The following is a 24,712-nucleotide window of genomic DNA, read 5'->3' as shown; positions in this document are numbered from 1 at the left end:
GCTTTTATTCATAAAGTGTATTTTTTTATCTGAATGTGTTTTTACACAAAAATTCAGTGGTTTGTTTTCTGCAAATGTTGTGAATGTTTATTCAAAAGCTTTCACACAAGAAAAGACTGTGCAACCATTAAAAAAAGCCCATTTTACTATTTGCACAAACTCAACCAAATTATTACTGCCCATGGATTACTTGCCATCTGGGAAAGGGATTCTAGTTTATCAAGCTTAGCTTATCCAACGAGGATACAAATACCACCATCTGATGAAGACTACCAATTTTACAGTCCACTGACAACCACTCAGGTCCTGATTTTCATTTACACTGTACAATTTTTCTTTGTAGCTTTAGGCTACACTAGCACTTTTAATGGTAGATGTTAAAAGTTCTCACCTACAACATAGCCACTGCAGTTCATCGGTTGTGGTTTTATTATGCCAACTGCGAGAGCCGGTGCTCATTGTTAGAGTGATTACACAGAAGATCTTAGACCATGGTACAGCTGTACTGCTGTAAGGTCAGGGTCAGCAGCCTTTTCAAGGTAGAATGCCGAAATTTGACCTTTTGACTAGTATGTATGGTCTAAGTGCTAGTGATACATTTAAAGTCTCTAATAGTCTGACTTGCAGTGCCATTAATAAATTAAGATGCAGCGCTTTAACGTTTAGGTGGTGGTTGATAGCATTAGCTGATCTTTTGTTAATCCATAGGCAGCAAGGCTCTTAGCAAGCTCCTGACTACATGTGGGAGGAGGGGCAGGGCTGAGTTCCCACCTCATATGCTGATGAAAATCGGCTTGTGTGCCACTGCGGGGGGTTGCTGACCCCTGCTCTAGCAACAGCATAGATGTGGCTTAAGGCTCTTTTACATGGTTGTGATGGTGTAAAGGGGTCTTAAAACAGGCGTACCCAATTTACACTGCCCAGAGATATGTAAACCAGAATCAGACCACACGTATTCACAACCAAACTACAAAGTAACAGTGTAACACAATCTATACTTATCTTACAAACACCGTGTTTGGTGCCCTATCTGGGCATGGCTGTCCAATAACTGTGAAGAATGCACAATATTAAAATTGTGTCCTAATCATGGATAATTCACAGACAAGGGGGCAATAAAATAGTCAAGCCTCTTGCAGGAGGGTTCCTGATACTGCAGCAACAGACTATTTGCTTCATCACACATGCAAAAAGGTCAGACAATATAAATGTTGCATAAGTGGAATACAAGGTGGGTTGGACTTTAAACATGCAGTTTATTTCTGCTATCATTGACCTTTCATAACTCACTCACTCACCATTTAACAGGATATCAATAATGCCTGGAAATAAATCAGGTCTCCAGGGTGAGCCTATTCTATTCTCTACTGTAATTAATATAACTTATGAACATGTTCCCCCATGTTAGTGTCACACTTTCAGCAATTAAGGTTACATCATGATTTCCATGGACAACTCTTCTTCTCTCCAGGACATAAAAATTCACAAGAGTTTATCTGAGCTGAAAAAAATCCTTTGCTTAACAAGAGTTAGGATCGAAGCACCAACCTAATACATTTGATTACAGTAAAAACAATACACAGCTGCAGATAGAGATTTCTATGGTCATTTCATAAGCAGACCTTCCACAATTGGAATTTTACTCCTTTTATGCTCTTCTTTTCAAAATGGAATTTTATATTGATTTCAATAAAAGGAAACTAATGTCTAAAATGGCAAATGTATGTAAGAGTAACTGCTTGTTCATAGTGTTTTAACTGGTCAATGTAGGCAATACCACCCATGTGCATCTAAAAAACTTTTTAAAAAAATAGCATTTTGTTTTTAGCAGCAGGCCAACCCACCATAACTGGATCCAGATTTCACAGAGGCTTACACCATGCCATAGACTCCAAAAGGCATATGTTTTGAAGGGACCTCAAAACACTTCTGTAATGCTAGTGGAAAAAAAGGTTCTGGCCACTGATCTAAAGATTTGTGGAAAACAAACATCCCTGTCAAAGTAGGCAAAGGGATTTGCAGAAATAATTTTCAGCCACCCCTGGAAAGCAACTGTATTTGGGGCAAAACACAATCATTTTTACCTTTTTTTTCCTTGCCCTTCAACTCTTCACAACTATTTAGGAGAATAAGTGGAACCGCCCCCCGCCCCCGCCACTAAATCCTACTCAAACCCACAGGAAGAATTTAGGTAGGCACAATGGTATTACCAGGCTTGAAATAGGCCTGGGATGTCAGCCCCAACATTTTCCACAGGAATAGATGAGTTATAGGATCTTTAATGACAAATGTTCTCAGTTTAACATTGCATCGGGAAATGCAATGGGGGAAATGAACAGATGAAAACAAAATAATGCTAAAGAAAGGAAAGAAAAACAAGGATTCTCTTCCTAGCCACAAATGAGAACTAACAACTCTCTTAATGCACCTAAATATGCTCAGATATCATACAAGTCACCTAAACTGTATTCCTTGATTTAAGCAATCAATTGTGCCTGGTGATATCTGACAATTGATAATCTTTGTGGTAGATAAAAAGGATTTTGAATTGTCATTTGAACACTAACTAACTATGGGGTAGAAAACCTTGTCTAACCTAGGATTTTCATATAGTGTAACATCTATGTGCTACCAGGTAATTTAGACCTGCAGATCTTCTGCTCTGCTCTCACCCATATAGAAGTGGGAATTTTTATTTTTTAAAAGGCTCCATCATACCAATCACAATGGAAATACTTTTTGTCAAAGAGCATGATTTTGGAATATGTCGTGAAGACAGTCAGACTCTGGCCTAGTCAGCTTTTCTCTGGAAGTGTATTCCATGTCTGTATCCCTTTGACCAAGATGACAACTTTGGCTTTTGTATGCTTTGTTCTGAGGGTTTGAAAGTTGCCATGTCTCATGAAGTAAATCTTAGTAAACCCTGAATGATGCGATATCCCATAAATGCCTTTGAAGTTCAGGACAGTGGCTTTGAATGGCTAGATATTGGGCACAGACTGTAAACCAAAAGATGATGGAAGACATGGATGAAGTTCTCATGATGGGTTGCCTCAGTGAGTAGGCAGATGACCAGTCAAAAAGGTGACCCCTCTGTATTGAATCTACCTTCAGTCCTATATACAGTGTAGTACAGTGATTCAACTGGTGGTGACAAACCAGGATTTCATAGAAAGCGAGGGGGGAAAAAAAGGTTTTGATCTCTGATCATTTAAAGATTTGTGAAAAACCCCAAAACTTTACTTCACTTTGAGTAACTAGATGAGATTTTGTCTTTTGCAGATAGCAAGCATATATGCCTCCATTTTATCAAAGTTCTGGCACAGGTGACTCCTATTGGTATTAGACTTGATAAAAAAAATGCCATTTCCTAAGAAAATAAAGGAAATGGAAGAAAATTAGCAGGTAGGAAAACAACAAGTCTATTTGGAAGGAGCCCATATTTGCTACATTCAATGGTTTTGAGAGGCTGGTTCTGTCAAGAAAGCAAGTACTTAGGTCAATGATTTGACTAAGTTGCTTAAGCATATAGGCTACTGCTGGATGTGTGAGTAACTAATGCATAGTTGGTTTGTGTTTGAAGACAGCAGCAGTAACAGTGATGACACAAATTAATTGCATAGTTTTCAGGAGATAATGTAGTAGAAGTAAAGAGAATTACTATGCAATTAACATAGTTTCCAATTAAAGTCCCCTGTAGTTACAGAGAAACATTAATTTCTAGTAACTTGGTAATTTAACTTGTGTCACCCCGGTACATGGACCTTCAGGGATGAGGACAATCTGTGAGCTTGCCTGTCTATGCTGGAGTCAGGAAATATACTAGAATGCTTTCCAAAGCAAGGGCTTCTGACGCTCTAGGTCTTCGTTCAGAGCCCTAGCCATTTTTTTACTAAAACAATGAGATGTATACAAAGACAAGAAGAAATTGGGATTTCGAACTATTAAGTTTCAGGACCTATGTAACAAGCTTTATGGACAACCTGGATAAGTCATGAAACTAAATGTAATTTGTCTATTTATAAAATACTGAAACCTAGCATAGGGCATTCTGAAAACTATTAGACAGAGAGTTCTACCACCAAAGATGAAATGTCATGGATAGCAATAGATATGCAGGAGCACTAACAAATGACAGTTAAATCCATGGTAACAGATCAAATTGGCCAGGAATACAGGAGAGAGAGGCTATAGACCAGAGGTTGCAAGAGATATGACCAAGAGGGGAGGTTAAAAACAAGACCAGAAATAAGCACCATATATCATTGAAGTACAAATGGAAAACTTCAATTCTTCCTGAAGTACCCAAGCTGGAATTTGGCCTGGACTGCCCCACTTGTCCCAAGAGGTACCACAGAATTATCATTAATTCCCCAGTGACCCCCTCCAAAAGATTCCGTGGTTTTCATTTCTGTCCCCTTTCCTTATTAGAAGCTTATGTACATGGATATTTGGACCTTTACTTGATCATTAACATGGGAAAAAAACAAATGGAAGTTGTAAGAAAAAGGAAACTGAAAATGACTACTAATTTCTAATACATTTGTGCAGCTGTCTCTGAAAGCCACACTGTCATGGCAAACAAAGATTCAACCATGATCATTAGGTGTCTTATTACTGACACTTTTGCAAAACAATTTTTCCTACCAAATATACACTGAATAATAGGTCTGTCTTTAAAATTAAGTTAGATAAGGTTTTTCGACCATTAGGCTTTCTTTGCTAGTTATAAGATTAAGCAATGAAAATGTCCATCTGTTTAAGTGCTACACATACATTTGTTTTTTATTTACAATAAAATTATATCCATTTCCAGTCAGAAAACCCAGCCATTCTTCTCATATACATAAAATTATTCTTATATGCATATCTGTAGACATTGTTAGCTTGTGTGGTTACATCAATGGTTTATTTTGTGATGTAAGGGTGGCTTCCACCATGGAGCAAAGGAGGAGAAAATGGCAATCCTTAAGCCTCCATACCAGGTTAAAAGTTACATACGTTGCACTGCAGAAGATACTTTTTCCTATAATCCATTGGTACCTAGGTTTGCTGCAAGAAAAGCTGTATTAAAAATAGCATGTTTAATTTTAAAACGTAGTACTTCCTGAAAATGACTTTATGAATTAGTCTATGATTGTGGCAAACAGATTCACTCGCAGATGACACATTTATAGCTTTCTAGCTCAGATAAATTTGTTTTAATGCAAATACCAAACCTAATCTTTCCCACTTTCCCTTTCAAACCTACTCCAGTTTCAACATTTAAATTCTACTAAGGCAGATTAACACATACACATGGCTGAGTGGGAGTTCAAATGAAATTTTTAAGTGAAGAACCAAAAATGACATGTAGTTTAGTGAGTATTTTTTGAAGTGGATATCCAGTACATCTTTTTCCTGAAATACTCAGTTTTGAACATTGAGAACACTTATTACCTCCCTGCTTTATGACATGTCTAGATACATAGCCCAGAATTGACTGGTTTTTGTTTGTTTTTTTTTTCCTTAAGTGCCAAAGCACAGTGCAACCTCGTCTCACATTTGTTGTCCATTATTCCACATACGTCTTGTTCAACAGTTTTGTTTTCCAGGAATACCCCTTCATATTTTTCTTACATTATTTTGTCATAGCTACATTAGAAAAATGCCAGCCAAACACAAATCTATCATATCTTTGTAGTGTTTTCCAGTCCTCACTAATATTCACAACTCTTCCCAATTTAGCATCTGCATTTCATGAGCACTTTAAATTAAAGGAAGTCATTAAGGACAAAATATTGAATAAGATCAGCCCTAACAGATTCCTTATTATATACTGATTAACAGTATTATTAGACAAGAAACAGTTTACCAAGTCAAATCAACTGGAGAACTGTGGCTTTTTTAATAAAAACAAATAAAATTGAAAAATAAACCCCCTTTATTTGGAATGATAACATTTATGACCAAGTGTGAAAATGAATAATTCAAAAAAAGTACATGCATTTGTGCCAGATCTGCCTAGAATGTACTTACTAGTAACTTTAATTTCCTCTCTCATTAAAGGAAAAAAATTACTTCAGTGATACATAGAACATGGGTAGACAACCTTTGTGCTTTCTTTTGCCTAAAAAAGGCACTTTAAGAGTAAGTTAACAGTTGATTTACAATACAATAAATATAGCCTTATTACAGATTATTTGCACCTCGATATTTTTAGATACATAAATCAAATGAGAGAAATTTATAATTACAGTTCAAAAATACATGCATTTAATCTTCTCACATCTTGATTAAAGTTTTCTTAAAATTTGAAGCCAATATTAATGTTTATTTTAAATTCTGAATTTGGTTTGTTAAAGCATGAAACTATTCATATAGATTTATTTGCAAGATGTGTGCATCTAAAATCATCAAAAGCACTGCATAGTAAGGGCACTTATCAGAAGATCTTATCCCAGAATGCTTATTGTTTTCTTCCAATTTGCTGTTTTATGCTCTGATTTGGAAGCTGAATGGGTAGGAATGTAAGTCTCAATATTACATGGTCAAAAAAGAAAACAAACACTGCTCCTACTTCATAGCTGTCTAACAACAACATAACCTTTTAAAATTGAAGAGAAACACCAATACTTTATATTCATTCCTCATAATAAGGTTCAAACATCAAGTTTAATGAGTAGCCTTTATAGAATCATATTGCTAAATAGCACCTTAATGCACATTTCTGCTTATGTAATTGCATATGGATTGTAGCTAACAATTACTATTGATATAGCCAAGTTACATCTTCAGTAGTGAAATACTAGAAAGGAATCTCATGATTATAGTAACCACTATTAAGGCTTAAGCAGCAAAACAAATTAAATGCACTAGGCTTTTCCTTCAAGAGCCCTACATTCAAGTTTGCTTACAATTGGAAAGAATCCAGTAGTTTCAAAACTAGGTGACATATCCACACCACAAACCATCACATAATTGGCAGACTCTGTTAAGGACTGGAACAGGAGTCAAAATGGCAGGTTGAGACGTAGGCTTATCGGCAGAGCTATCCAGGAGGGCCTGCATGGTACCCATCCATGTTATATTGTTTCTGGCTGTTTTCACTATCAAAAAGTGTTGTCATATCCACCCCACTATCAGCGGACAAACAAAAGTCATGGCATTTGAAAAACCTAAATAGACAACATTATAATCTTTATGAACATGGATCAATTTCAATATTGCTTGCCTTGTGTTATGTGATTTTTTTTTTTTTTAAAAAGGGCAAGTGTTCTTCTGGACAGCTGCCAGTACCTTACTGTAAAATGTCCTTAAAGCAAGACAAACTCTTCTGTACTAAATCTTTTTAATCTTTTCTTTTCATCCTTAGGGAAAAGGTCATTGTCTTCTTGGAGCGGACTGGAGGCAAAGTCATAGTCTCTAGAATGACCCTTTACAAAAGTAAACAAGGGATATCTCTCCTTAGATGAAGATTTCAGCATCTACAATGCAAGATAACATACCAGGTAGAATGTTAATTGAAAATAAAGGGATACAGTCCCTACACGTATGGTCTAATTTCAACAACACAACATGTAATCCGTATTTGTTTTTATTTTCATTTGTTGCTTTAGAATAAACACTCCACAGCATCTCAGCAGACTATTCAGGTAAATTATGGTTTCTAACTCAGCCTCTTCATGAAATAATAGCCACACTTAGCATTTCAGGCCCCAATCTTGCAACTTGTTACATTTAGGCGAACTGAACCACTACACATATGCAGAACTCTATTAGCTTCCATCCATGTGGAACTAGTTGTAGAACAGTCTTCATATTTTCTGTCATCTCTTGAACTGCAAGTGGGATTTGTGGGGCAAGTAAGCACCTTCTGGAATTTCTGGAAGGGTTTTTATGGCAGCGGTAGAGCATCTACAGTCATCAATACTTAATAGTAAGTTTAAAATGTACAAATTTAAGAGAAATTAGCCACCTCAAATCTGGCAGTGGACTAAAAAAAATCCTAAAAGAATTCTTTAATGATGTGTCAGAAACGTCTGTGGGTACGTCTACACTGTACAACACGCATTAGCATGGTTGAGACACCACAGTCCAGCAATTGTACACTCAGGTTTACAAGGATGTGTAGTCACCCAATCATGATCTTGGAACTACTGAGTCCACAAGCCCACAGACCTGGATTTATAAACAAAATATGCACATGCCACCTGTCACCGCAGGGGTGTGAGAGCGGAGCTTCTTTCCAGGAAGCTATTCATACCATCAGTAATCAGTCACATGTACAAATAAAAATAGTTTTAATAATAGATGTTCCTGCTCCAGATACAAGAGCTAAAAGTATCCTTTCCATTGTTTAAGGTATTCAACACTACTGAAGTTTAAAAAAAAAATAAGCTGATCTGTGAAAGTAAATCCCAATACGCAGCTATAGTATATGCAAAATTACATTAGTCTATCGATACAGCTTGCATTAAAGTGATCAAACCATGAACTCCAAAAATAATTTGTTTTAATGAGAAACAATCTGAAGCACTAAAAAGTTAAATAGTTATTTAAACAATACGAGCTATTTTTTAAAAAAGAATTCAGGTGCTGGAAATGATTCTCAAAGTAAAACCAGATTCTGCAATTTTTACTGCACTTTCCAATTTTCCACTTTATTCTAGACTATTTAAATTCGTTTATTATACTGTGAAAGCTGAAGAGAAGAGCAAGGAGAAAGTGAGAGACATGAGGACAACTGTGATGAGCGGAAGACAATGAAAAGGGAAAAAAAGAAAAAATGAGTGCTGGGAAAAAGAAAAAATTTAGATAAAAACCAGAAAGACTGTAGACCTCATGGTAATGGGTAATTTGATGCACAGCCTTTGATGTAACTCATCAATGAAGTGAGCCTTAGGTTAATATCAACTGAAATTCAGAGTCACATGGCAGCTGTCTGGTGGCCTGTGAAATGGGTTAATACACAGTCTAGCTCCTGAATGGCTTGCGTCTACAACACAAAAGCCATCACCACAGTCACAGAGAAGCCACTGTCTCACCCCTAAAAGTGTTCCCTTTAGGTCAGGATACCTGAATGAGGCGACATGGGAGATGACGGAGGAATTCATTCCCTATAACCATTACCTTGACACTGCTCTGAATACTCAATACTATGAGAAATTACAGAAGATTAGAAAGGGAAAAGAAAGTAAACTAACAAAAGCAGCAAAAAAAGTATGATCATGAAGCAACTGCAGCTTGAAACTTAATTAGAATTAGCAATTATTTCCGAATTGCATGCCACTCTGGCACTCCACTAGCTTCTGAGTCAATGGGCAAATTCTGCAAGCAAGTTTCAGTATTTTAACTTTTTTGAAAGCTAAGGCAAATGTGTGCATGTATGTGATTTTTGTTATATAAAAGATAATTCCACCCAGATGTTCACATCAACAAGAAACAATTATTAGAAAAGATCTCATTAATTTGACATGCTGAATCTCAGTAACTGGCTGCTAAGCAATGTTTCTCTATTGTGTCTGCTCAACAGACACAGATAACAGCAGACAATTACAAATGAATAAATCACTGTGGCTCTCAAACAAGTATGTTTTTACACTTTTCTTGTTGTTTAAGGTACGCCCTTTAAAAATATTACCCTTACAGTCTCCCATTTTTGGGAAACTTACAGTATAAATGTGATCACTGTTGCATTTTTACAAAAGAAACAAGCAGAGCAACCAAACAGAGTTCAAACCAATGTCTGATTTTCAATTTTAGTTGGCTTACAAAACACAAACACACACTAACTTTATCCACTTCCAGAATTATCATTGCTTGAATGAACTATGAGGTACTGCATAGACATTACAAAAACAGTTCTGTAGTCAGAGAACCACTCCTCTTTCCTCCACCAAAACAGGAATTTAGCTTATTTTCATAATTTGCAAAAATATTTAAACTTCATGGTCAGTAATTAACTTTCAAAGATTAACAACTTTATTTTTGGGGATTTCAAGGGCATATCTACACTGTTTTAAAACCAATGGCAGCAAGTCTGACTTAGGTTCTACAGAACCCTAATACTTCACTTGCCAAAGGAGCAATAAACTGCAGTTCTTCATTAGCCTAACCTGGGTGCCCCTACTTGAAAGTACACTATACTACCATTAAAGTCATTAAGTTACTCTTAAAAGTGATCCATCACACATGTATAGAAAAGTAATAGAGCAGCAAAACATAAGCTGATGGGAAGACTGGAGGATGATGGTAGGACTGTTCTTCACATAAAATATTCAGATGAAAACTTTTTTAGGGAAAAATTTAGGGAACAGTTTATTTTGGGTACACTTACACTGATGTCATCCAATTAATATTAAAGAACCTCAATCCAAAATGCTAATAAAAAAAAGTTATATGAATAAAATCAACTCATTCAGCATTAAAGGTAGTTGGTGTTTCAGAGCATCCAAGAACTGGATGGGGAGAGAAATTCATGTGGCCTAAGATTTAAGAGGAAGACAAGAGAAAAAATAAAAAAGGTTCTTACATATCTCAATTTCTCTTTTGCTATTTTGTCATATTCTTAAATCTCCTCTCAAATACAGTAGGGCAGATAACCAAACTTTGCTATAAATGTTTAGCTTAACCATCATTCTATGTCTCTCTTGCTTTGGAATACCTGTCCTCTCTAACTCTACTTTCTAGTCTTTCATGTCTCAATCATACAGGAGAAAACGAACTTCAGCATTAATCAATCAAAAATCTACTGACCACAATATGTGGCTACTAAGTCTAAAATCTGAAGAAGGCATGAAATAATATCCAATAAAAATATTTATCGCTTAACTCAGAAAGTTACTGTGTCATACAAATATTACTTTCTTGAAAAGATGCGATAACCACTGTGGCAAATGTATTAATGATACTACATCTTTTGTTATTGCTGAATTCTTTATAGGCAATTTTTGATCATAAAACATTTGGTTATTTGGTACCATTGCTAATGCAACACACCTTAATACTGTATCACACCATAGGCATTCATACACTGCAACAGTCTAGAAGAAAACACCTGTCAATTAAATTCCAACGTACCTAAATAGACTTGTTCCTATATTCTTCAAGTGAAATAGGCCTCATTAGGTAGGTAAGATACCTGCTTTGATGCTTTAGAACAATGCTTCCAAGTCATACAAATATTGACTTATCTTGAAATGTAACAAAAAGTCCTTATACTAACAAGAAATAAGGCACAGTTTTGCTTTACTCAAATATTTCCATTTAAAAAAAACAAAACAAAACAATTCATCCCCAAAGTATAGATTGCATTTAAAAATTCCTCTTCAGGTAGAAAGCAATCCAATGACCTCAAAAGGTACTGTCGGCAAAAATATTTTCATTTCAATACTGCCACCTAGTGGAATAAGCTTATACTGAGGCTACATAAAAGATTTAATTATTTTCAACCCTTAACTACACTGATTTGTTTCAGTTTATTACGCACATTTTCTCTTAGCAACAATTTTACACATTAGTTATGCTCCTTCTCCAGACTTTAGAATATTTGTACATCCCATGTTATGAACACGTAGAGTTCCTGTATGTTTGTTCCTCTTCAATAAATTCCTATTTCTAGAACTGGATAAGGTCTACTTAGTATGTCTAAGACTATATTCTCTATTCTTAATATATATATATATATATATATATAGTATGTATTATTGTAGTTCTTGATAGAAAGTATCTCTCAGATATCAATTTCATAATTTCAACACTTACCTTAGTTATTTCTTCAGAAATTCTTTCAAAGTCTTGCATGTTTCTACAATAAAATCCTATTGTACAACTAGGATCCATGTTTTTGAATGCCATCTTTTTTGGGGAAGGACAATGAAATGACTGCAATTATTGAGATAAAAACATTTTAAAAGATCTTTTAAAGACATGAGGAAGGCACAGATATCCATGAATTTGCTTTTGTATTAATGGCTGTAACATATAACTCAACATGCCACATATGCTTCAAAACCAGAAAAATTTTAAAATTATTTCTGTCCCCCAAAACATTCAAGTTATTTCACCTGTTGACATTCGCAAGGCCACATAACCTAGTACTGTTTACAGTCTATTTACTAAGCTTCCACACTATGCCACATTAATGCCAGTTTAAAAAGGATGCAGAATTTGTCAAAAGTAGGAAGCTCCAGACAGTATTTTATGACTATTCCCAAAGTAAGGAAGGGGAATGATCCATTGCAAAGCACATTTCCTGCTTTTCCACCATGTATCTCCATGCCCCCCATACTACCTAAAAGACAAATCCTGAATGCATGTTCTTTAGCAAGAAAAACGGGGGTGGGGGGGGGGGGTGGAAAGGCAAAATATTACAATATACCACAAGTACAAAAATCCACTTAATATTTTACACAATGATTTTTAAATGAAAAATTTGTTCTTATGATAGATGATAAAGGCTGTGTCTAGATTGCCAGGAACTGTCGGCAAAAGATATGCAAATTGTGCAATGAATTTGCATATCTTTTGCCAACAGTTTTGTCAAGAGAGGCTTTTCGAACATTTGGTCTGTCCATATGGGGCCAAATGTTGGAAAACCCCCCTCTTTCAAGACATTCCTTCTGCATGGAACAAGGTGTACAGGGATGTCAACAGAACACTCCCGACCAGCAGATCTCATCCCAGATCTGAGAGATCTGCAGTCTGGATGTACACTCTGTTGAAAAGACTTTTGTTGACAGAAGCCTGCAGCCTAGACAGTCAAACTGACAGCTTTTCACAGGGCAACCACAAGTAATAGCAGCACACATTTCCCCACATTGCTTCACCCAAATCCAGAAAGAATATACACAGAGTAGTTCACTTTCAGTCTCCACAGTAATTAAGTGGATCTGGAGACTGAACAGAAGTAACAATTATGGGTTTCGTGTTTATATGGAGTTGGACAAAAGCATTAACTCATTTCACGTATCGCAGAACAGACATCTTATGGTTAAACAACTTGGCCATTATGGATATAGGTAGCAGTCAGGCCAGCTCTACACTGGGGTATAAAAATCAATTTTTGATATGCAAATCAGCTACGAGAATTATGTAGCTAGTGTCGACTTAACTAAAATAGAGTTTTGTCACCATCCCCACAGCAGGAGATGGACAGAGGAAACTCTACTGTCAACTTCCCTTATTCGTCTTGACTGCCAGGAGTACTGGAGTCGATGGTAGCACTTTGACAGTTATGTAGCCCCACTAGGCACACTAAATCGAACCCAGAAGAGTGACTGCCAGCATGTTAATCTTCTGACAAGTGTAGACATACTCTCAGCGATTTAAAGGGAGAAGGCTTTATATCCTACTATCATCCAGAGCTATCCATACCATGGACCATCCATTAAATCACTAATAATACTCTTATAATAGCTTAGTATTTACAAATCTAACAAATCTTAACTCTTCACATTTCATGTTCTACTGAGACTGGACTAAGTAGTTCTATTCTCTGGAGTACTTCCCCAGGGACCAATATGAAAGGAAGTAATGTGAAACACATATTTAGATGCACATCAGGGAAACTCAGTTAGCTTATGCTTGCATCAAAATAACAATTATTAAGATCTAACCAGACTCTACAGGAACAAAGCAAGCCAACATCCGGCACTCCATTGTAGAATCTTGCTTCCTAACACCTTCCTACTTTTTCATTTTTGACCTAGGTTAAAAGCAGATCTGCAAGAGTAAAGAGAGCCACATACAATTTTAAGGTGTTTCTCACTGTGGCAGTTCTACAATCTAGGCAGCTATTGCTCTTTACAAATAACTGGTCCAGTTACAAATAAAAACATTTATGTTTTAAACTACATTTGCTACAAAGTTGATAAAGACTAGCAACTTACATTCCTATAAGACTGACGCCTATTTCTGGTGTTTTCCCTAACACTGCCTAAACAACATATGCAGTTAATCAAAGTTAGATATTGGAATTCTGCCTTAAATAAAGCATTCTAACAGCAACAATAAAAGTGACAATGTAACAGCCTAAGAGTAGTTTTGTATTATATCCAGGGGAAATATTATTAATGCTGTGAAAGTGACAATACTTACTTTTTTCCACTCAAACAGTTTCTAGACACCAATACAGAGTGGACTGATTTCCAATTTCTTCTGGATAATTTGTCAATTTTGAAATTATTTCCTATAGAGAAAGCTAACAAACTATTACCCACACTAAGGCTGTGGCCATACTTGGCCAAAACTTTGAAATGGCCATGCTAATGGCCAAATCGATGAATACTAATGAGGTGCTGAATTGAATATTCAGCACCTCTTTAGCATTCGCATGCTGCCAGCTGCAGCACTTCGAAAGCACTGCTTTCAAATGCGTGTGGCTCAGTGCAGCTACATGGGGATCCCTTTCGAAAGGATTCTGCACATTTCAAAATACCCTTATTCCTGTCAGCTAAGATGAATAAGGAGATTTCAAAATGTGAAGGGTCCTTTTGAAAAGGACCCCCTGTAGGTGCACCAAGCCACACCCATTCAATATATGCAATTCAGTGCCTCATTTGTATTCTTCAGTTTGGCCTTTAGCCGCGCCATTTTGAAGTTTTGCCCAAGTGCGGCCACAGCCATAGAGAACAATTTCTGTTTATGCTCTGACACTTCTAAACAAATCATATATTACTATTCAATGTACTGAGCATGACCTTCCAATACACAATCCTGTATCAGAAAAGTAATATGATGTGATCCAGCCAAATCAGTATTTTGTGCATCTTCAAAATACATTTAAAGAATATTATTTGGAAATAATTTACTGCATTTACTATGCACTTGCACAGTGTTCAGAGTAAGATCATTGTCCAGTCCTGCTAACACTAATAAAGTTAGTTCATTTACCAACTTGCATCTGAGGCTCTCTGAAAGACACTATTAAATGAAAAAAGTTCTGTATCTAAAACTTTTTCTCTTTTGTTTGAAACTATCAAAACTGCCCACAGTTCTTTTTGAATTCACTAGTTTTCTAGAAGGAAATTTATAATGTCATATTACATGACACCTGACTTAACTGAACTTTACTCACAATAGCAGTGTACAAGGAAGCTGAAATAATTCCAGCTCTCCTCTCTGTTTTTAAACTTGTTACATAGCAGCAACAGCTTTAGGCTGCGTCTACACGTGCACGCTACTTCGAAGTAGCGGCAGTAACTTCGAAATAGCGCCCGTCACGTCTACACGTGTTGGGCGCTATTTCGAAGTTGAAATCGACGTTAGGCGGCGAGACGTCGAAGTCGCTAACCCCATGAGCGGATGGGAATAGCGCCCTACTTCGACGTTCAACATCGAAGTAGGGACGTGTAGACGATCCGCGTCCCGCAACATCGAAATAGCGGGGTCCTCCATGGCGGCCATCAGCTGGGGGGTTGAGAGATACTCTCTCTCCAGCCCTTGCGGGGCTCTGTGGTCACCGTGGGCAGCAGCCCTTAGCCCAGGGCTTCTGGCTGCTGCTGCTGCAGCTGGGGGTCCGTGCTGCATATACAGGGTCTGCAACTAGTTGTTGGCTCTGTGTATCTTGCACTGTTTAATGAAAGTGTGTCTGGGAGGGGCCCTTTAAGGGAGCGACTTGCTGTTGAGTCCGCCCCGTGACCCTGTCTGCAGCTGTGCCTGGCTCCCTTATTTCGATGTGTGCTACTTTGGTGTGTAGACGTTCCCTCGCTGTGCCTATTTCGATGTTGGGCTGAGCAACGTCGAAGTTGAACATCGACGTTGCCAGCCCTGGAGGACGTGTGGACGTTATTCATCGAAATAGCCTATTTCGATGTCGCAACATCGAAATAAGCTATTTCGACGTTGGGTGCACGTGTAGACGTAGCCTTAGGCCCACAATAAAGTTGCAGGCTTCATTACAAACCATTTGACTTATATTTTAAATTTAACTAAAGTTCATCAATTTAAGAATGTACTGAATTCCCCAATTGGCAGATTAGAAGGATGCAAGCACAATATGTAAGCTTAAAAGAGCATTTTCCCCCAACCCAGCTCCCTGTGCAAGGACCTACAGCAAAACTTTAAGTGTTATCATAGTATTCATTATGCTTGTGACTTCACAGCCACAGAATCCTGCTGGAACCTGCCAATATGGGGGAATGTAAATGTCCTTGCCTCCCCAAAAGAAGTGTAGTTTTGTGAAATTGTGTTTTAGGTTTTTCAATGTTTAGTTCTCAGTGCCCTCTTTTGCTGCTAAGTTACACGATAGAGTACACCTCCGTGCTCTATGGCCAGTTCTTGCAATGTGCTGTGAACCCTTGGCTCCCATGAAGTCAACAAGATCAAGTCCCAGATAGGTTCCATAGTTGATAAAGCGTCATTCAGAGGAAGCTGGAGGTTCACGTGAGGGTTAGATACCACAGGATTCTGAAGGAGAAATTTTAAGCTGCTGTATTGAAAACAACCTTTAACATGAGCATTGGGGTCATATTGACTTAACTACAGGCTACTTGTAACTGCAATTCTTTAGTACCTTTCCTTGGATTTACTCTTTTAAAAAAAATGTGAGTTGTTGAAAGAGGGAAGAAAATACTAGTGTAAGTCTGACTTTTTCCAAGTCCTAGACAGAGTCTGACAAGATGCATTAACTATAACCAGAAGACGACAGCATGCCATAGCTAAAAAAAAAAAAGAAACAGTAACTACACACTCAGACTTGACAAGCCCTTGAAAGCTACTGATTTATGGAGCTAACTTGATTTAAAATAATGATAAGACAACCTTAGAAAGGAACAGCATAGAAAAGACATCAGTAAAAACAATACAACAATATAAAATCCTTATCTAAGAAGTTAAATGAGTAGTTAACAGTGCTGGAATGGCAAACCACCAAGCCTGACCAGAGAACACACTGAAAATCCCTGTTCAAAGAAGGAGAAAGTAAGTTTGTGTAATCTAAAGTTCAAAACAAAGCTAAACCCTATTATACTCTGGCATACATTTCTGACACCAGTTTATTATTATTTTAATAGAACCCAGGTGTAATGTTTAAGATTTCTGCTACTGTTTAGCTGTCTATAACGGAAAATTACTTAGTGGCATGATCATTTATTTGTGGAAGGTCTGTAATATATAACCAGAGACAGATAAAGCTAAATGAAGTAGTAAGTACACAATAAATTAAAATCCACTACTAAGTATTTAACCTTTGGTCATTTTTGTTGATTATAGGTCTATAAAGGACAAAATTTTGACAAACAACGTAACTGTAAAAATACAGCTATCTAGAACAGCTCTAAATAATTAGTGTTTGATTCCTATGGGGAAAAAAAAACAGTACCAGCTCTTTATCCATACTACCTCAAGAGGGAAATCCTTTATGCTGACATCTACAAAAGACTGGCAGTAATGAGGATCCATGTAAATCAAACTGTCATCTACAAGGACAAAACAGAAGACAAGTAATTCAAAAAACACCTTATTATTACACTGCTTACAATCCAATTTCTATGCAGAACAGCTGAAAAAAAGCCAGCAAGTAACTATTTGCCAGACTGACATTCATTGACTGAAGCATTGGTTTTTGCAGGACAGATTAACTTTTGCATAATCAAATATGCTTGTATAAGCAGAATTTTTATAAAGTGATGAGACTGTCATTTAATTTTGGTGATAAAATTACTTTTACAAACACACAATTATATTCTAGAGTTTGCATATGAAAAATGCATTGTGCTACTTCATGCTGACAGGAAGAACATATTGCTTGTCATTTGAGCATCAACTAGCACGACTTAAACTGCTAAAAAGTAAATATGTAAATAAGAACTGCCAGACAGTAGCAGCAAAGGCTTTTAAAGTTTGGTGAAACAGATAGATTATTCTTGTTTATGCAACAAAGAAAATTCAATGTACATTTAGCAGAATCCAATTACTATATGGAGGAAAATGACTGTACTTTGGCAGATATGATGAATTAATAAGGTACTCATTTTGCTATTTTAATCATTCTGCATCCCACGGATGCTATATTAACTGTCTCGTTTTTAAAAGGATAACACTGAAGAGACATCTCTTATTAAAACACTAACCTTGAAATCCAGCAAAGTAATATGACTGCTTAGGTTTCCCACCAATAATACCAACACAGTACTCAAGACTCAAAATTCCCTGCCAACAAAATATTAAATAATTCAGATTTAAAAGCTAACAGAAGGTGCAAAATTCAAGTAACTTTGCGTAACTTTATTCAGTTCACTTTTACTGACCATCACATTGAGAGAGAAAGGTCAAGGTGAATGCCTTATTGAAGTGCCACAGTGTTACCAACTTTTGCAATTTTATTGCAGATCTCAGGATTTGGTGCCCCTATGACAGCTCCAGTTCCTGGAATCATGCAGTTACACTAGAATCTCAGGCTTTTGTAGTTGTGGAGAAAAAGCTAAGAAATGTAAACTTTAAGTGCTCAAAGAGCAAAGAGACAAATCAGGCCAAAGTTATTTAAAAAAAGAGTAATGATTTCCTAGGGCATTTTTGAATGTTTACAGTTGGTAGAACTGAACATATGCTAGCAGACGTTCATAAAAGGGATGACCCAGTCTCATTTTCAAGTGCTCACAGTTTCAAACAGGTAGGACAATTTAGAAAAGAACAATAAATGTAATCTAACAGAAGTTTTAAGTCACTGTAGATTGCCTGGCATGAAGTTTTACCTTCAGTGGCCCTTCACTAACCCTCTCCCTCCTATTTGTAGGTAACAGCTCCCACTCAGAGAGACTCATATCACAAGAAAAGGCTACAGCTGTTTCTGGCCACATCTACACATACACACTACTTCGAAGTAGCGGCGCCAACTTCGAAATAGCGCCCATCACGGCTACACATGTTGGGCGCTATTTTAAAGTTGAAATCGACATTAGGCGGCGAGACATCGAAGTCGCTAACCCCATGAAGGGATGGGAATAGCGCCCTACTTCGAAGTTGAACGTCGAAGTAGGGCACATGTAGACGATCTGCGTCCCGCAACATCGAAATAGCGGGGTCCGCCATGGTGGCCATCAGCTGGGGGGTTGAGAGACACTCTCTCTCCAGCCCCTGCAGGGCTCTATGGTCACCGTGTGCAGCAGCCCTTAGCCCAGGGCTTCTGGCTGCTGCTGCGGCAGCTGGGGATCCACGCTGCATGCACAGGGTCTGCAACCAGTTGTTGGCTCTGTGGATCTTGTGTTGTTTAGTGCAACTGTGTCTGGGAGGGGCCCTTTAAGGGAGCGGCTTGCTGTTGAGTCCGCCCTGTGACCCTGTCTGCAGCTGTGCCTGGCACCCTTATTTCGATGTGTGCTACTTTGGCGTGTAGACATTCCCTTGCAGCGCCTATTTCGAAGTTGAACGTCGACGTTGCCAGCCCTGGAGGACGTGTAGACGTTATTCATCGACAGAGACTATTTCGATGATGCTACATCGAAATAAGCTATTTCGATGTAGCATGCACATGTAGACGTAGCCTCTAAGAGAAAGAGCTGTAAAAGACAAGAGGGGGTAAGAAATGTGTACTGGTGCTGCCTCTACTTCCAATGCTGCTCTGATGTTGTCTGTGGCAGTTTTGAAGAGAAGTATCTCATGTACATGAAGAGGGTAAGTAAACAGCAGGGAGTAGGGCAAGAGCACATGCATTATTTCTCATGCTGGGGAAGAACTCTAATTATCCATATTGGCCCATGTTGGACATCAGCCTTTCCAACCACCCCAGAAAACTGCTATCTAAGTTAAAATAGCAGTGGGCACTTATACCCTAATTTCTAAATGTTAGGCACTAAATGTTAGATCATTACATATCGTCCAACAAGAAGTTTGGGCTTAAAAGACAATATTAACAAAGTAACAAAATTTCAACTTTGGCACAGTTATCATATCACTGCCCCAAGATACAAACAACATGGAAACCTACTTCTGAGTGGTTTAAATAGGGAAGGAGAAAGTATCACTTATTTCTATTATCAACAAGGGCTAAAAGCATAACAATAAAGAGGAGAAAACTGTTTAAGTCCATGTCCAATCAATCTACTCTACTGCAGCAAAACTGAAAATAGGATTACTTAGGTAAAGCAAAGGTCTGATTTCCTTAAGGGAATCCAGTACTTTTCTTATATAAAAAAGGTATTTAAAAAAAAAAAAATTAAGTAACAACTATCATACACAGATTGCCAAAGCCCTCGTAAACACGTATTTACTTAATTCAGTTCTGAAGCCTGCATTGCTATTTACTTTAATCCACAGCAAAAAGTTACTTTCAATGAATTACAAACACAGGATGATTGATGATTTTAGTTGAAGCCCCTTTTATCCTAGCTGCAGTGAGATACATCTGCAAATGACAGCATATTTCCCAGTAAATAAAAATAGACAACATCAATACAAAAGCTCACATTAAAAAGAGTGACCACACAAGATCGGAAACCCTTTGGGTGGGGGGGGAGTCAAAAGCTGTCTGTGTACTAGCCTACAAATAAAGGCATTATGATTCTACATTTAGATACCCTACACTAAAAATGTTTGTTCCTAGCTCTGTCCTGAAATTTGATAAACTAGTGGATTTTTCACTCAATCATCGCTATCCTGTATATAGACAGACACCCAAACCCCTAGCTAAAGAAATAATGTCCTCAAAAACTGCCAGTTGGATCAAATGATTATAAACTTTCAAACCTGAAAGAGAGAAGTAAAAGGAATAAAGCTGTGAAAGTGTAGCTGGTAGTATTCAACATGTGCTATTTAAGGATTTAAAAAAAAAAAGGACAAAAAAAAAGCAACTTGATTTAAATTTAAGTGAAGGGTAACATGAAAAGTTAATTTACGACACCACAAATGAAAATACCATATATTTACTAAATTATTTTTTGTAATTTGAGTCACTGCATTACCAAAACTACTTTAGGAATAGAATATTTATCACTGCTATACCACAGGACATCATGTTCTGCAATTGTGTGATCGTGTAATACTGACTTTTAAAATCTCTAAAGTCAAACTTTATAACTTACAAGTGCAAAATCATCACCACATTTAATAGCTAGAAGATTACCACCCTGAAAAATCTTTTTATACCTAGTCCTACTGTTTGGGGGCGGGGGGGGGGGGGGGGAAGAACTCTTATTTTATACCTTTACAAACTCCAAGTAGTCCATGTTGGTTCTCTCTCCACCAAGTCTTACAGGAACTAATATAATTACAGCTTTGGTAGCTGCTTTTTCAGAGCCCATAGAAGAGCACTGTCTATCAACAACATCCAAACTGTAAACTGAAATAAGATAATAAATATACTTGAGGACCATTAAAATACACATGCAGTTTTTAAAAAATAAAAATATACTGAATACCTTTTATAAAATATAACATGCCTCCAAAATTACAACATTTAAGCAGGATAAAGTTAAAACGGTACAATTCTTTTAAAATGACTCTCTCTACTTTGAACAGTCCTCCTGAGAAGTCTGTATTAACAGAAACTAATCATGTTTTCCATACCTGGGATACATTTTTTAGAATGTTATGTTACATTGATGGGTCTCACAATTTGGATAACTGGTCTAGGAAGACAGCTGAGAAGAACAGAGAAACATTTCTTTCCTTTTTAAAATAAATGTTCAACATTTGTTTAGATAGATGTTTGATTTTCATATGAGAGTTCTAAGAAATTTAGTCACAAAGCTTGTGACAAAAAAAGAAACAAAAATCAAAGGAAAGCTTTATTAAAATATTTATATTCAAATATGCAGTATTAGATCACGAGTTTAAAATCTGAAACACAGGTTGAACCTCTCTTGTCTGGCACCCCCAGGACCTAATTGATGCCGAATGAGAGAATTTGCTGGATCACTGGAGGTCAATATTGTCTAGAAGCATTATCAACACTTCCCATACTTACTGGGCTCTTAGAAGATATTTAGGGGTAAATCAGAACATAAGAGTGGCCATACTGGGTCAGACCAAAGGTCCATCTAGCCCAGTATCCTGTCTACCAACAGCAGCCAATGCCAGGTGCCCCAGAGGAGGAGAACCAAATACAATGATCAAGTGATTTGTCTCCTGCTATCCATCTCCCACCTTCAACAAAAGGCTAAACACCATACCTTACCCCTTGCTAATAGCCATCTACGGACCTAGCCCCCAAATATTTATCGAGCTCTTTTCTAAACTCTGTTGGAGTCCTGGCCTTCACAGCATCCTCTGGTAAGGAGTTCCACAGGTTGACTGCGCGCTGTGTGAAGAAAAACTTTATTAGTTTTGAACCTGCTACCCATTAATTTCATTTGGTGTCCTCTTGTTCTTATATTATGGGAACAAGTAAACTTTTCTATATTCACTTTCTCCACACCATTCATGATTTTAATATACCTCTATAATATCGCCCCTCAGTGTCCTCTTTTCTAGACTGAAAAGTCCCAGTCTCTCTAGCCTCACAGAGCTAAACAACAGCACAGAACACTGAGAGCCAAGACTGGTAGGTGTAAAACTTTATGGGACCACAGGAAACTGGCTACACTCATCATAAGTGGTTGTTGGGCTAACTAAAATCATGCTGGACTACAGATGTTGCGGGACATGAGAGTGCTGGACAAGTGATGTTCAACATGTACACTCGTTTTCCTTCCTTCCACTCAGAGAAGTGTATAAAAAAAACAAAACAAAAAAAAACTAAGTCCAATATTTAATTTAAGACTATATTAAGGCTTTTTTTAATCTCTCACTTTTCACATTGTAATGTGTTAGATGTAACACTGTAAATAAATTTGCTTAGCATATACAATTAAATCGAGTATGTCCCTTTCAAACAAGCTTGATAATACAGCAATGCCATTCTTTTCGATGATCTCCCAAGACCAGGTATATCATAAAAACTAAATTTTGGAAACCAAACGCAGCTATAGAAATGATATATTATTCTTTCATTTGAAAGCCTAGATCGTCAGACATTAGTGTAAAGTTTTATTAAATACTTCATTTGTCTTATTCTCTTCTATTCCTGCAGATGTACCTGTTTGTGAGAACAGCCAAATATTTATAGTGTGTGTACTCTTGAGAGGTCTTATACAATGTCTGTTTACAGTGGAAAATAGGAAGCCATAGTGTTGAGTTTATAGGATTGCACACATCTTTAAGTTTTGAATGAAAACTGATTCAGATTTATTACTACCAGAAACTGGTGCATTAACTTTCCTATGGACCCATTCATGAAAGAAAAGTAAACCTTCTGTTGCAAAGAAAATGCATCCTAATATTTAAGAAAATGAATAATAAGTTAAATTACTGACAGTTTTTTATTTTGGGGTTTTTGGGAAGGCTAGGGAGGGTTTTCCATTTTTTTTATTTTTCAAGTCCAACACTTGCTGCATTCCACAGGACAGGATGGTGTACTTTAAACCAAATGTCTTCATTCTGAAGAGCAGGCCTATCAGAAAAACCAATGGATTCCCTAGAATCAACTAAAAAGTCATAATTTAGCCTGGCAGATTAGACAGGGAAAAAGGCACACAAACTATTTTGAATGATATGCTAAACAGATGCCAAACAAGGAATTTATCAAGCTTTCCATTCATTATGTTTGATTCATCAAGACGAAATTCAAAGATGTTGCGCAGTTCTGAGCCCAAGGGTGTGTCTACACTAGGAATTAACTTCAAAGTTAACTTAAAAATTAGGCTCTACTTCAAAGTAGCCTGCAGAGAGTCTACACACATCTTTCCTTCAAAGTTAACTTTGAAGTGAGGGAGCCCAACTTCAAAGTCACCAGGAATGGAGTAGTTCCTTACTTCAAAGTTTAACTTTAAAGTAAATAACAACTTTGAAGTCTGTTACTTCGACGTAAGCAACTTCAAGGTTATTTTTGTACTACACACACCGCCCAATGTCAGCTCTGAGCCTATGATTCCAGTTTTAAGGATTTCAAAACATATATTTCTAGCATTTAGTTTTGTCTTTGGAAATTGTAATGTTGTTGAGCACTAACTGAAAAGTGTACGTGAAGTGCTTAGAAAGTTGACTCAAACATATAACAGCCATATCAGTTACCTGTACAATCCTGAGCAACATAGAGAGTTATCCCTTGTAATTCAGGATCTCTTGATTCTTCAACAGCTTTTCTAAGTGCAAATAGAAGATTATTTGACAGAATATTTCATGTCAAAAATCAAGAGTAAACTGAATTTAGACTCCTGATTTTTAAAGATACTATTAACTTGACTTTAAAAGCAACTGATTTCAAAATATTCCAGTTTCTGATAGATTACCTTTTAAAAAGAGAGATCCCTTAAATAAAAATAATTTTGAAGTCTATTTTTTCCCCAGCTTTCCCACACAATATTTATAAAAGCCATTCCAGCAAAGCAGAAACTGACAGGCTATTGAGATGAAACAATGAGTGAGACAAACAAAATATTTTTAAATGCACAAAATTTACTAACTAAAACACAAAGCACCATCACCACCCCATGCACTTTGGGTTATAGTAATCTTTTTTTGATTTGTAACTACAGGAAGTATTAATTTGCCAATAGATGTGATTTTTCAAATTGACAGAGTTCCTTTAATAATCCTTCAAAGAAGAATCACTCATAAAGAACTGTTCTTCAGCTTACACAAACTAACTTAAGACAAGCTAAAGACACACAGAATCAGCTTCAGAGATCTATTACTACAAAAACTAATACATGAACAGCTCAAAGGTTTCACTGAAACTTTTAAAAATGTAGTTGCTATA

The 24,712-nt window shown here is 36.9% G+C and overlaps 1 protein-coding gene across 3 annotated transcripts in view; it reads right to left on the bottom strand.

The window, feature by feature from the left end:
- Positions 1–4,764: 4,764 nt before the first annotated feature.
- The window catches only part of ATG4C (autophagy related 4C cysteine peptidase), a 44,206-nt gene continuing 24,258 nt past the window's right edge, over positions 4,765–24,712 (bottom strand). For all 3 annotated transcript variants that reach the window (XM_075002335.1, XM_075002333.1, XM_075002334.1), the window contains 6 exons: positions 24,025–24,095; positions 21,117–21,253; positions 18,054–18,132; positions 17,323–17,399; positions 11,746–11,865; positions 4,765–7,466 (listed from right to left, as the gene is read on the bottom strand). In XM_075002335.1, the coding sequence (XP_074858436.1) occupies positions 7,296–7,466; positions 11,746–11,865; positions 17,323–17,399; positions 18,054–18,132; positions 21,117–21,253; positions 24,025–24,095 (655 nt within the window). In that variant the 3' untranslated portion in view covers positions 4,765–7,295. The remainder of the gene's footprint in view (positions 7,467–11,745; positions 11,866–17,322; positions 17,400–18,053; positions 18,133–21,116; positions 21,254–24,024; positions 24,096–24,712) is intronic.

This window comes from Carettochelys insculpta, chromosome 9, assembly GCF_033958435.1.
Source record: "Carettochelys insculpta isolate YL-2023 chromosome 9, ASM3395843v1, whole genome shotgun sequence".
Taxonomy (NCBI): domain Eukaryota; kingdom Metazoa; phylum Chordata; order Testudines; family Carettochelyidae; genus Carettochelys; species Carettochelys insculpta.
Note: the sequence above shows the minus strand (reverse complement) of the source record. Positions and strands in the feature narration are given on the sequence as shown.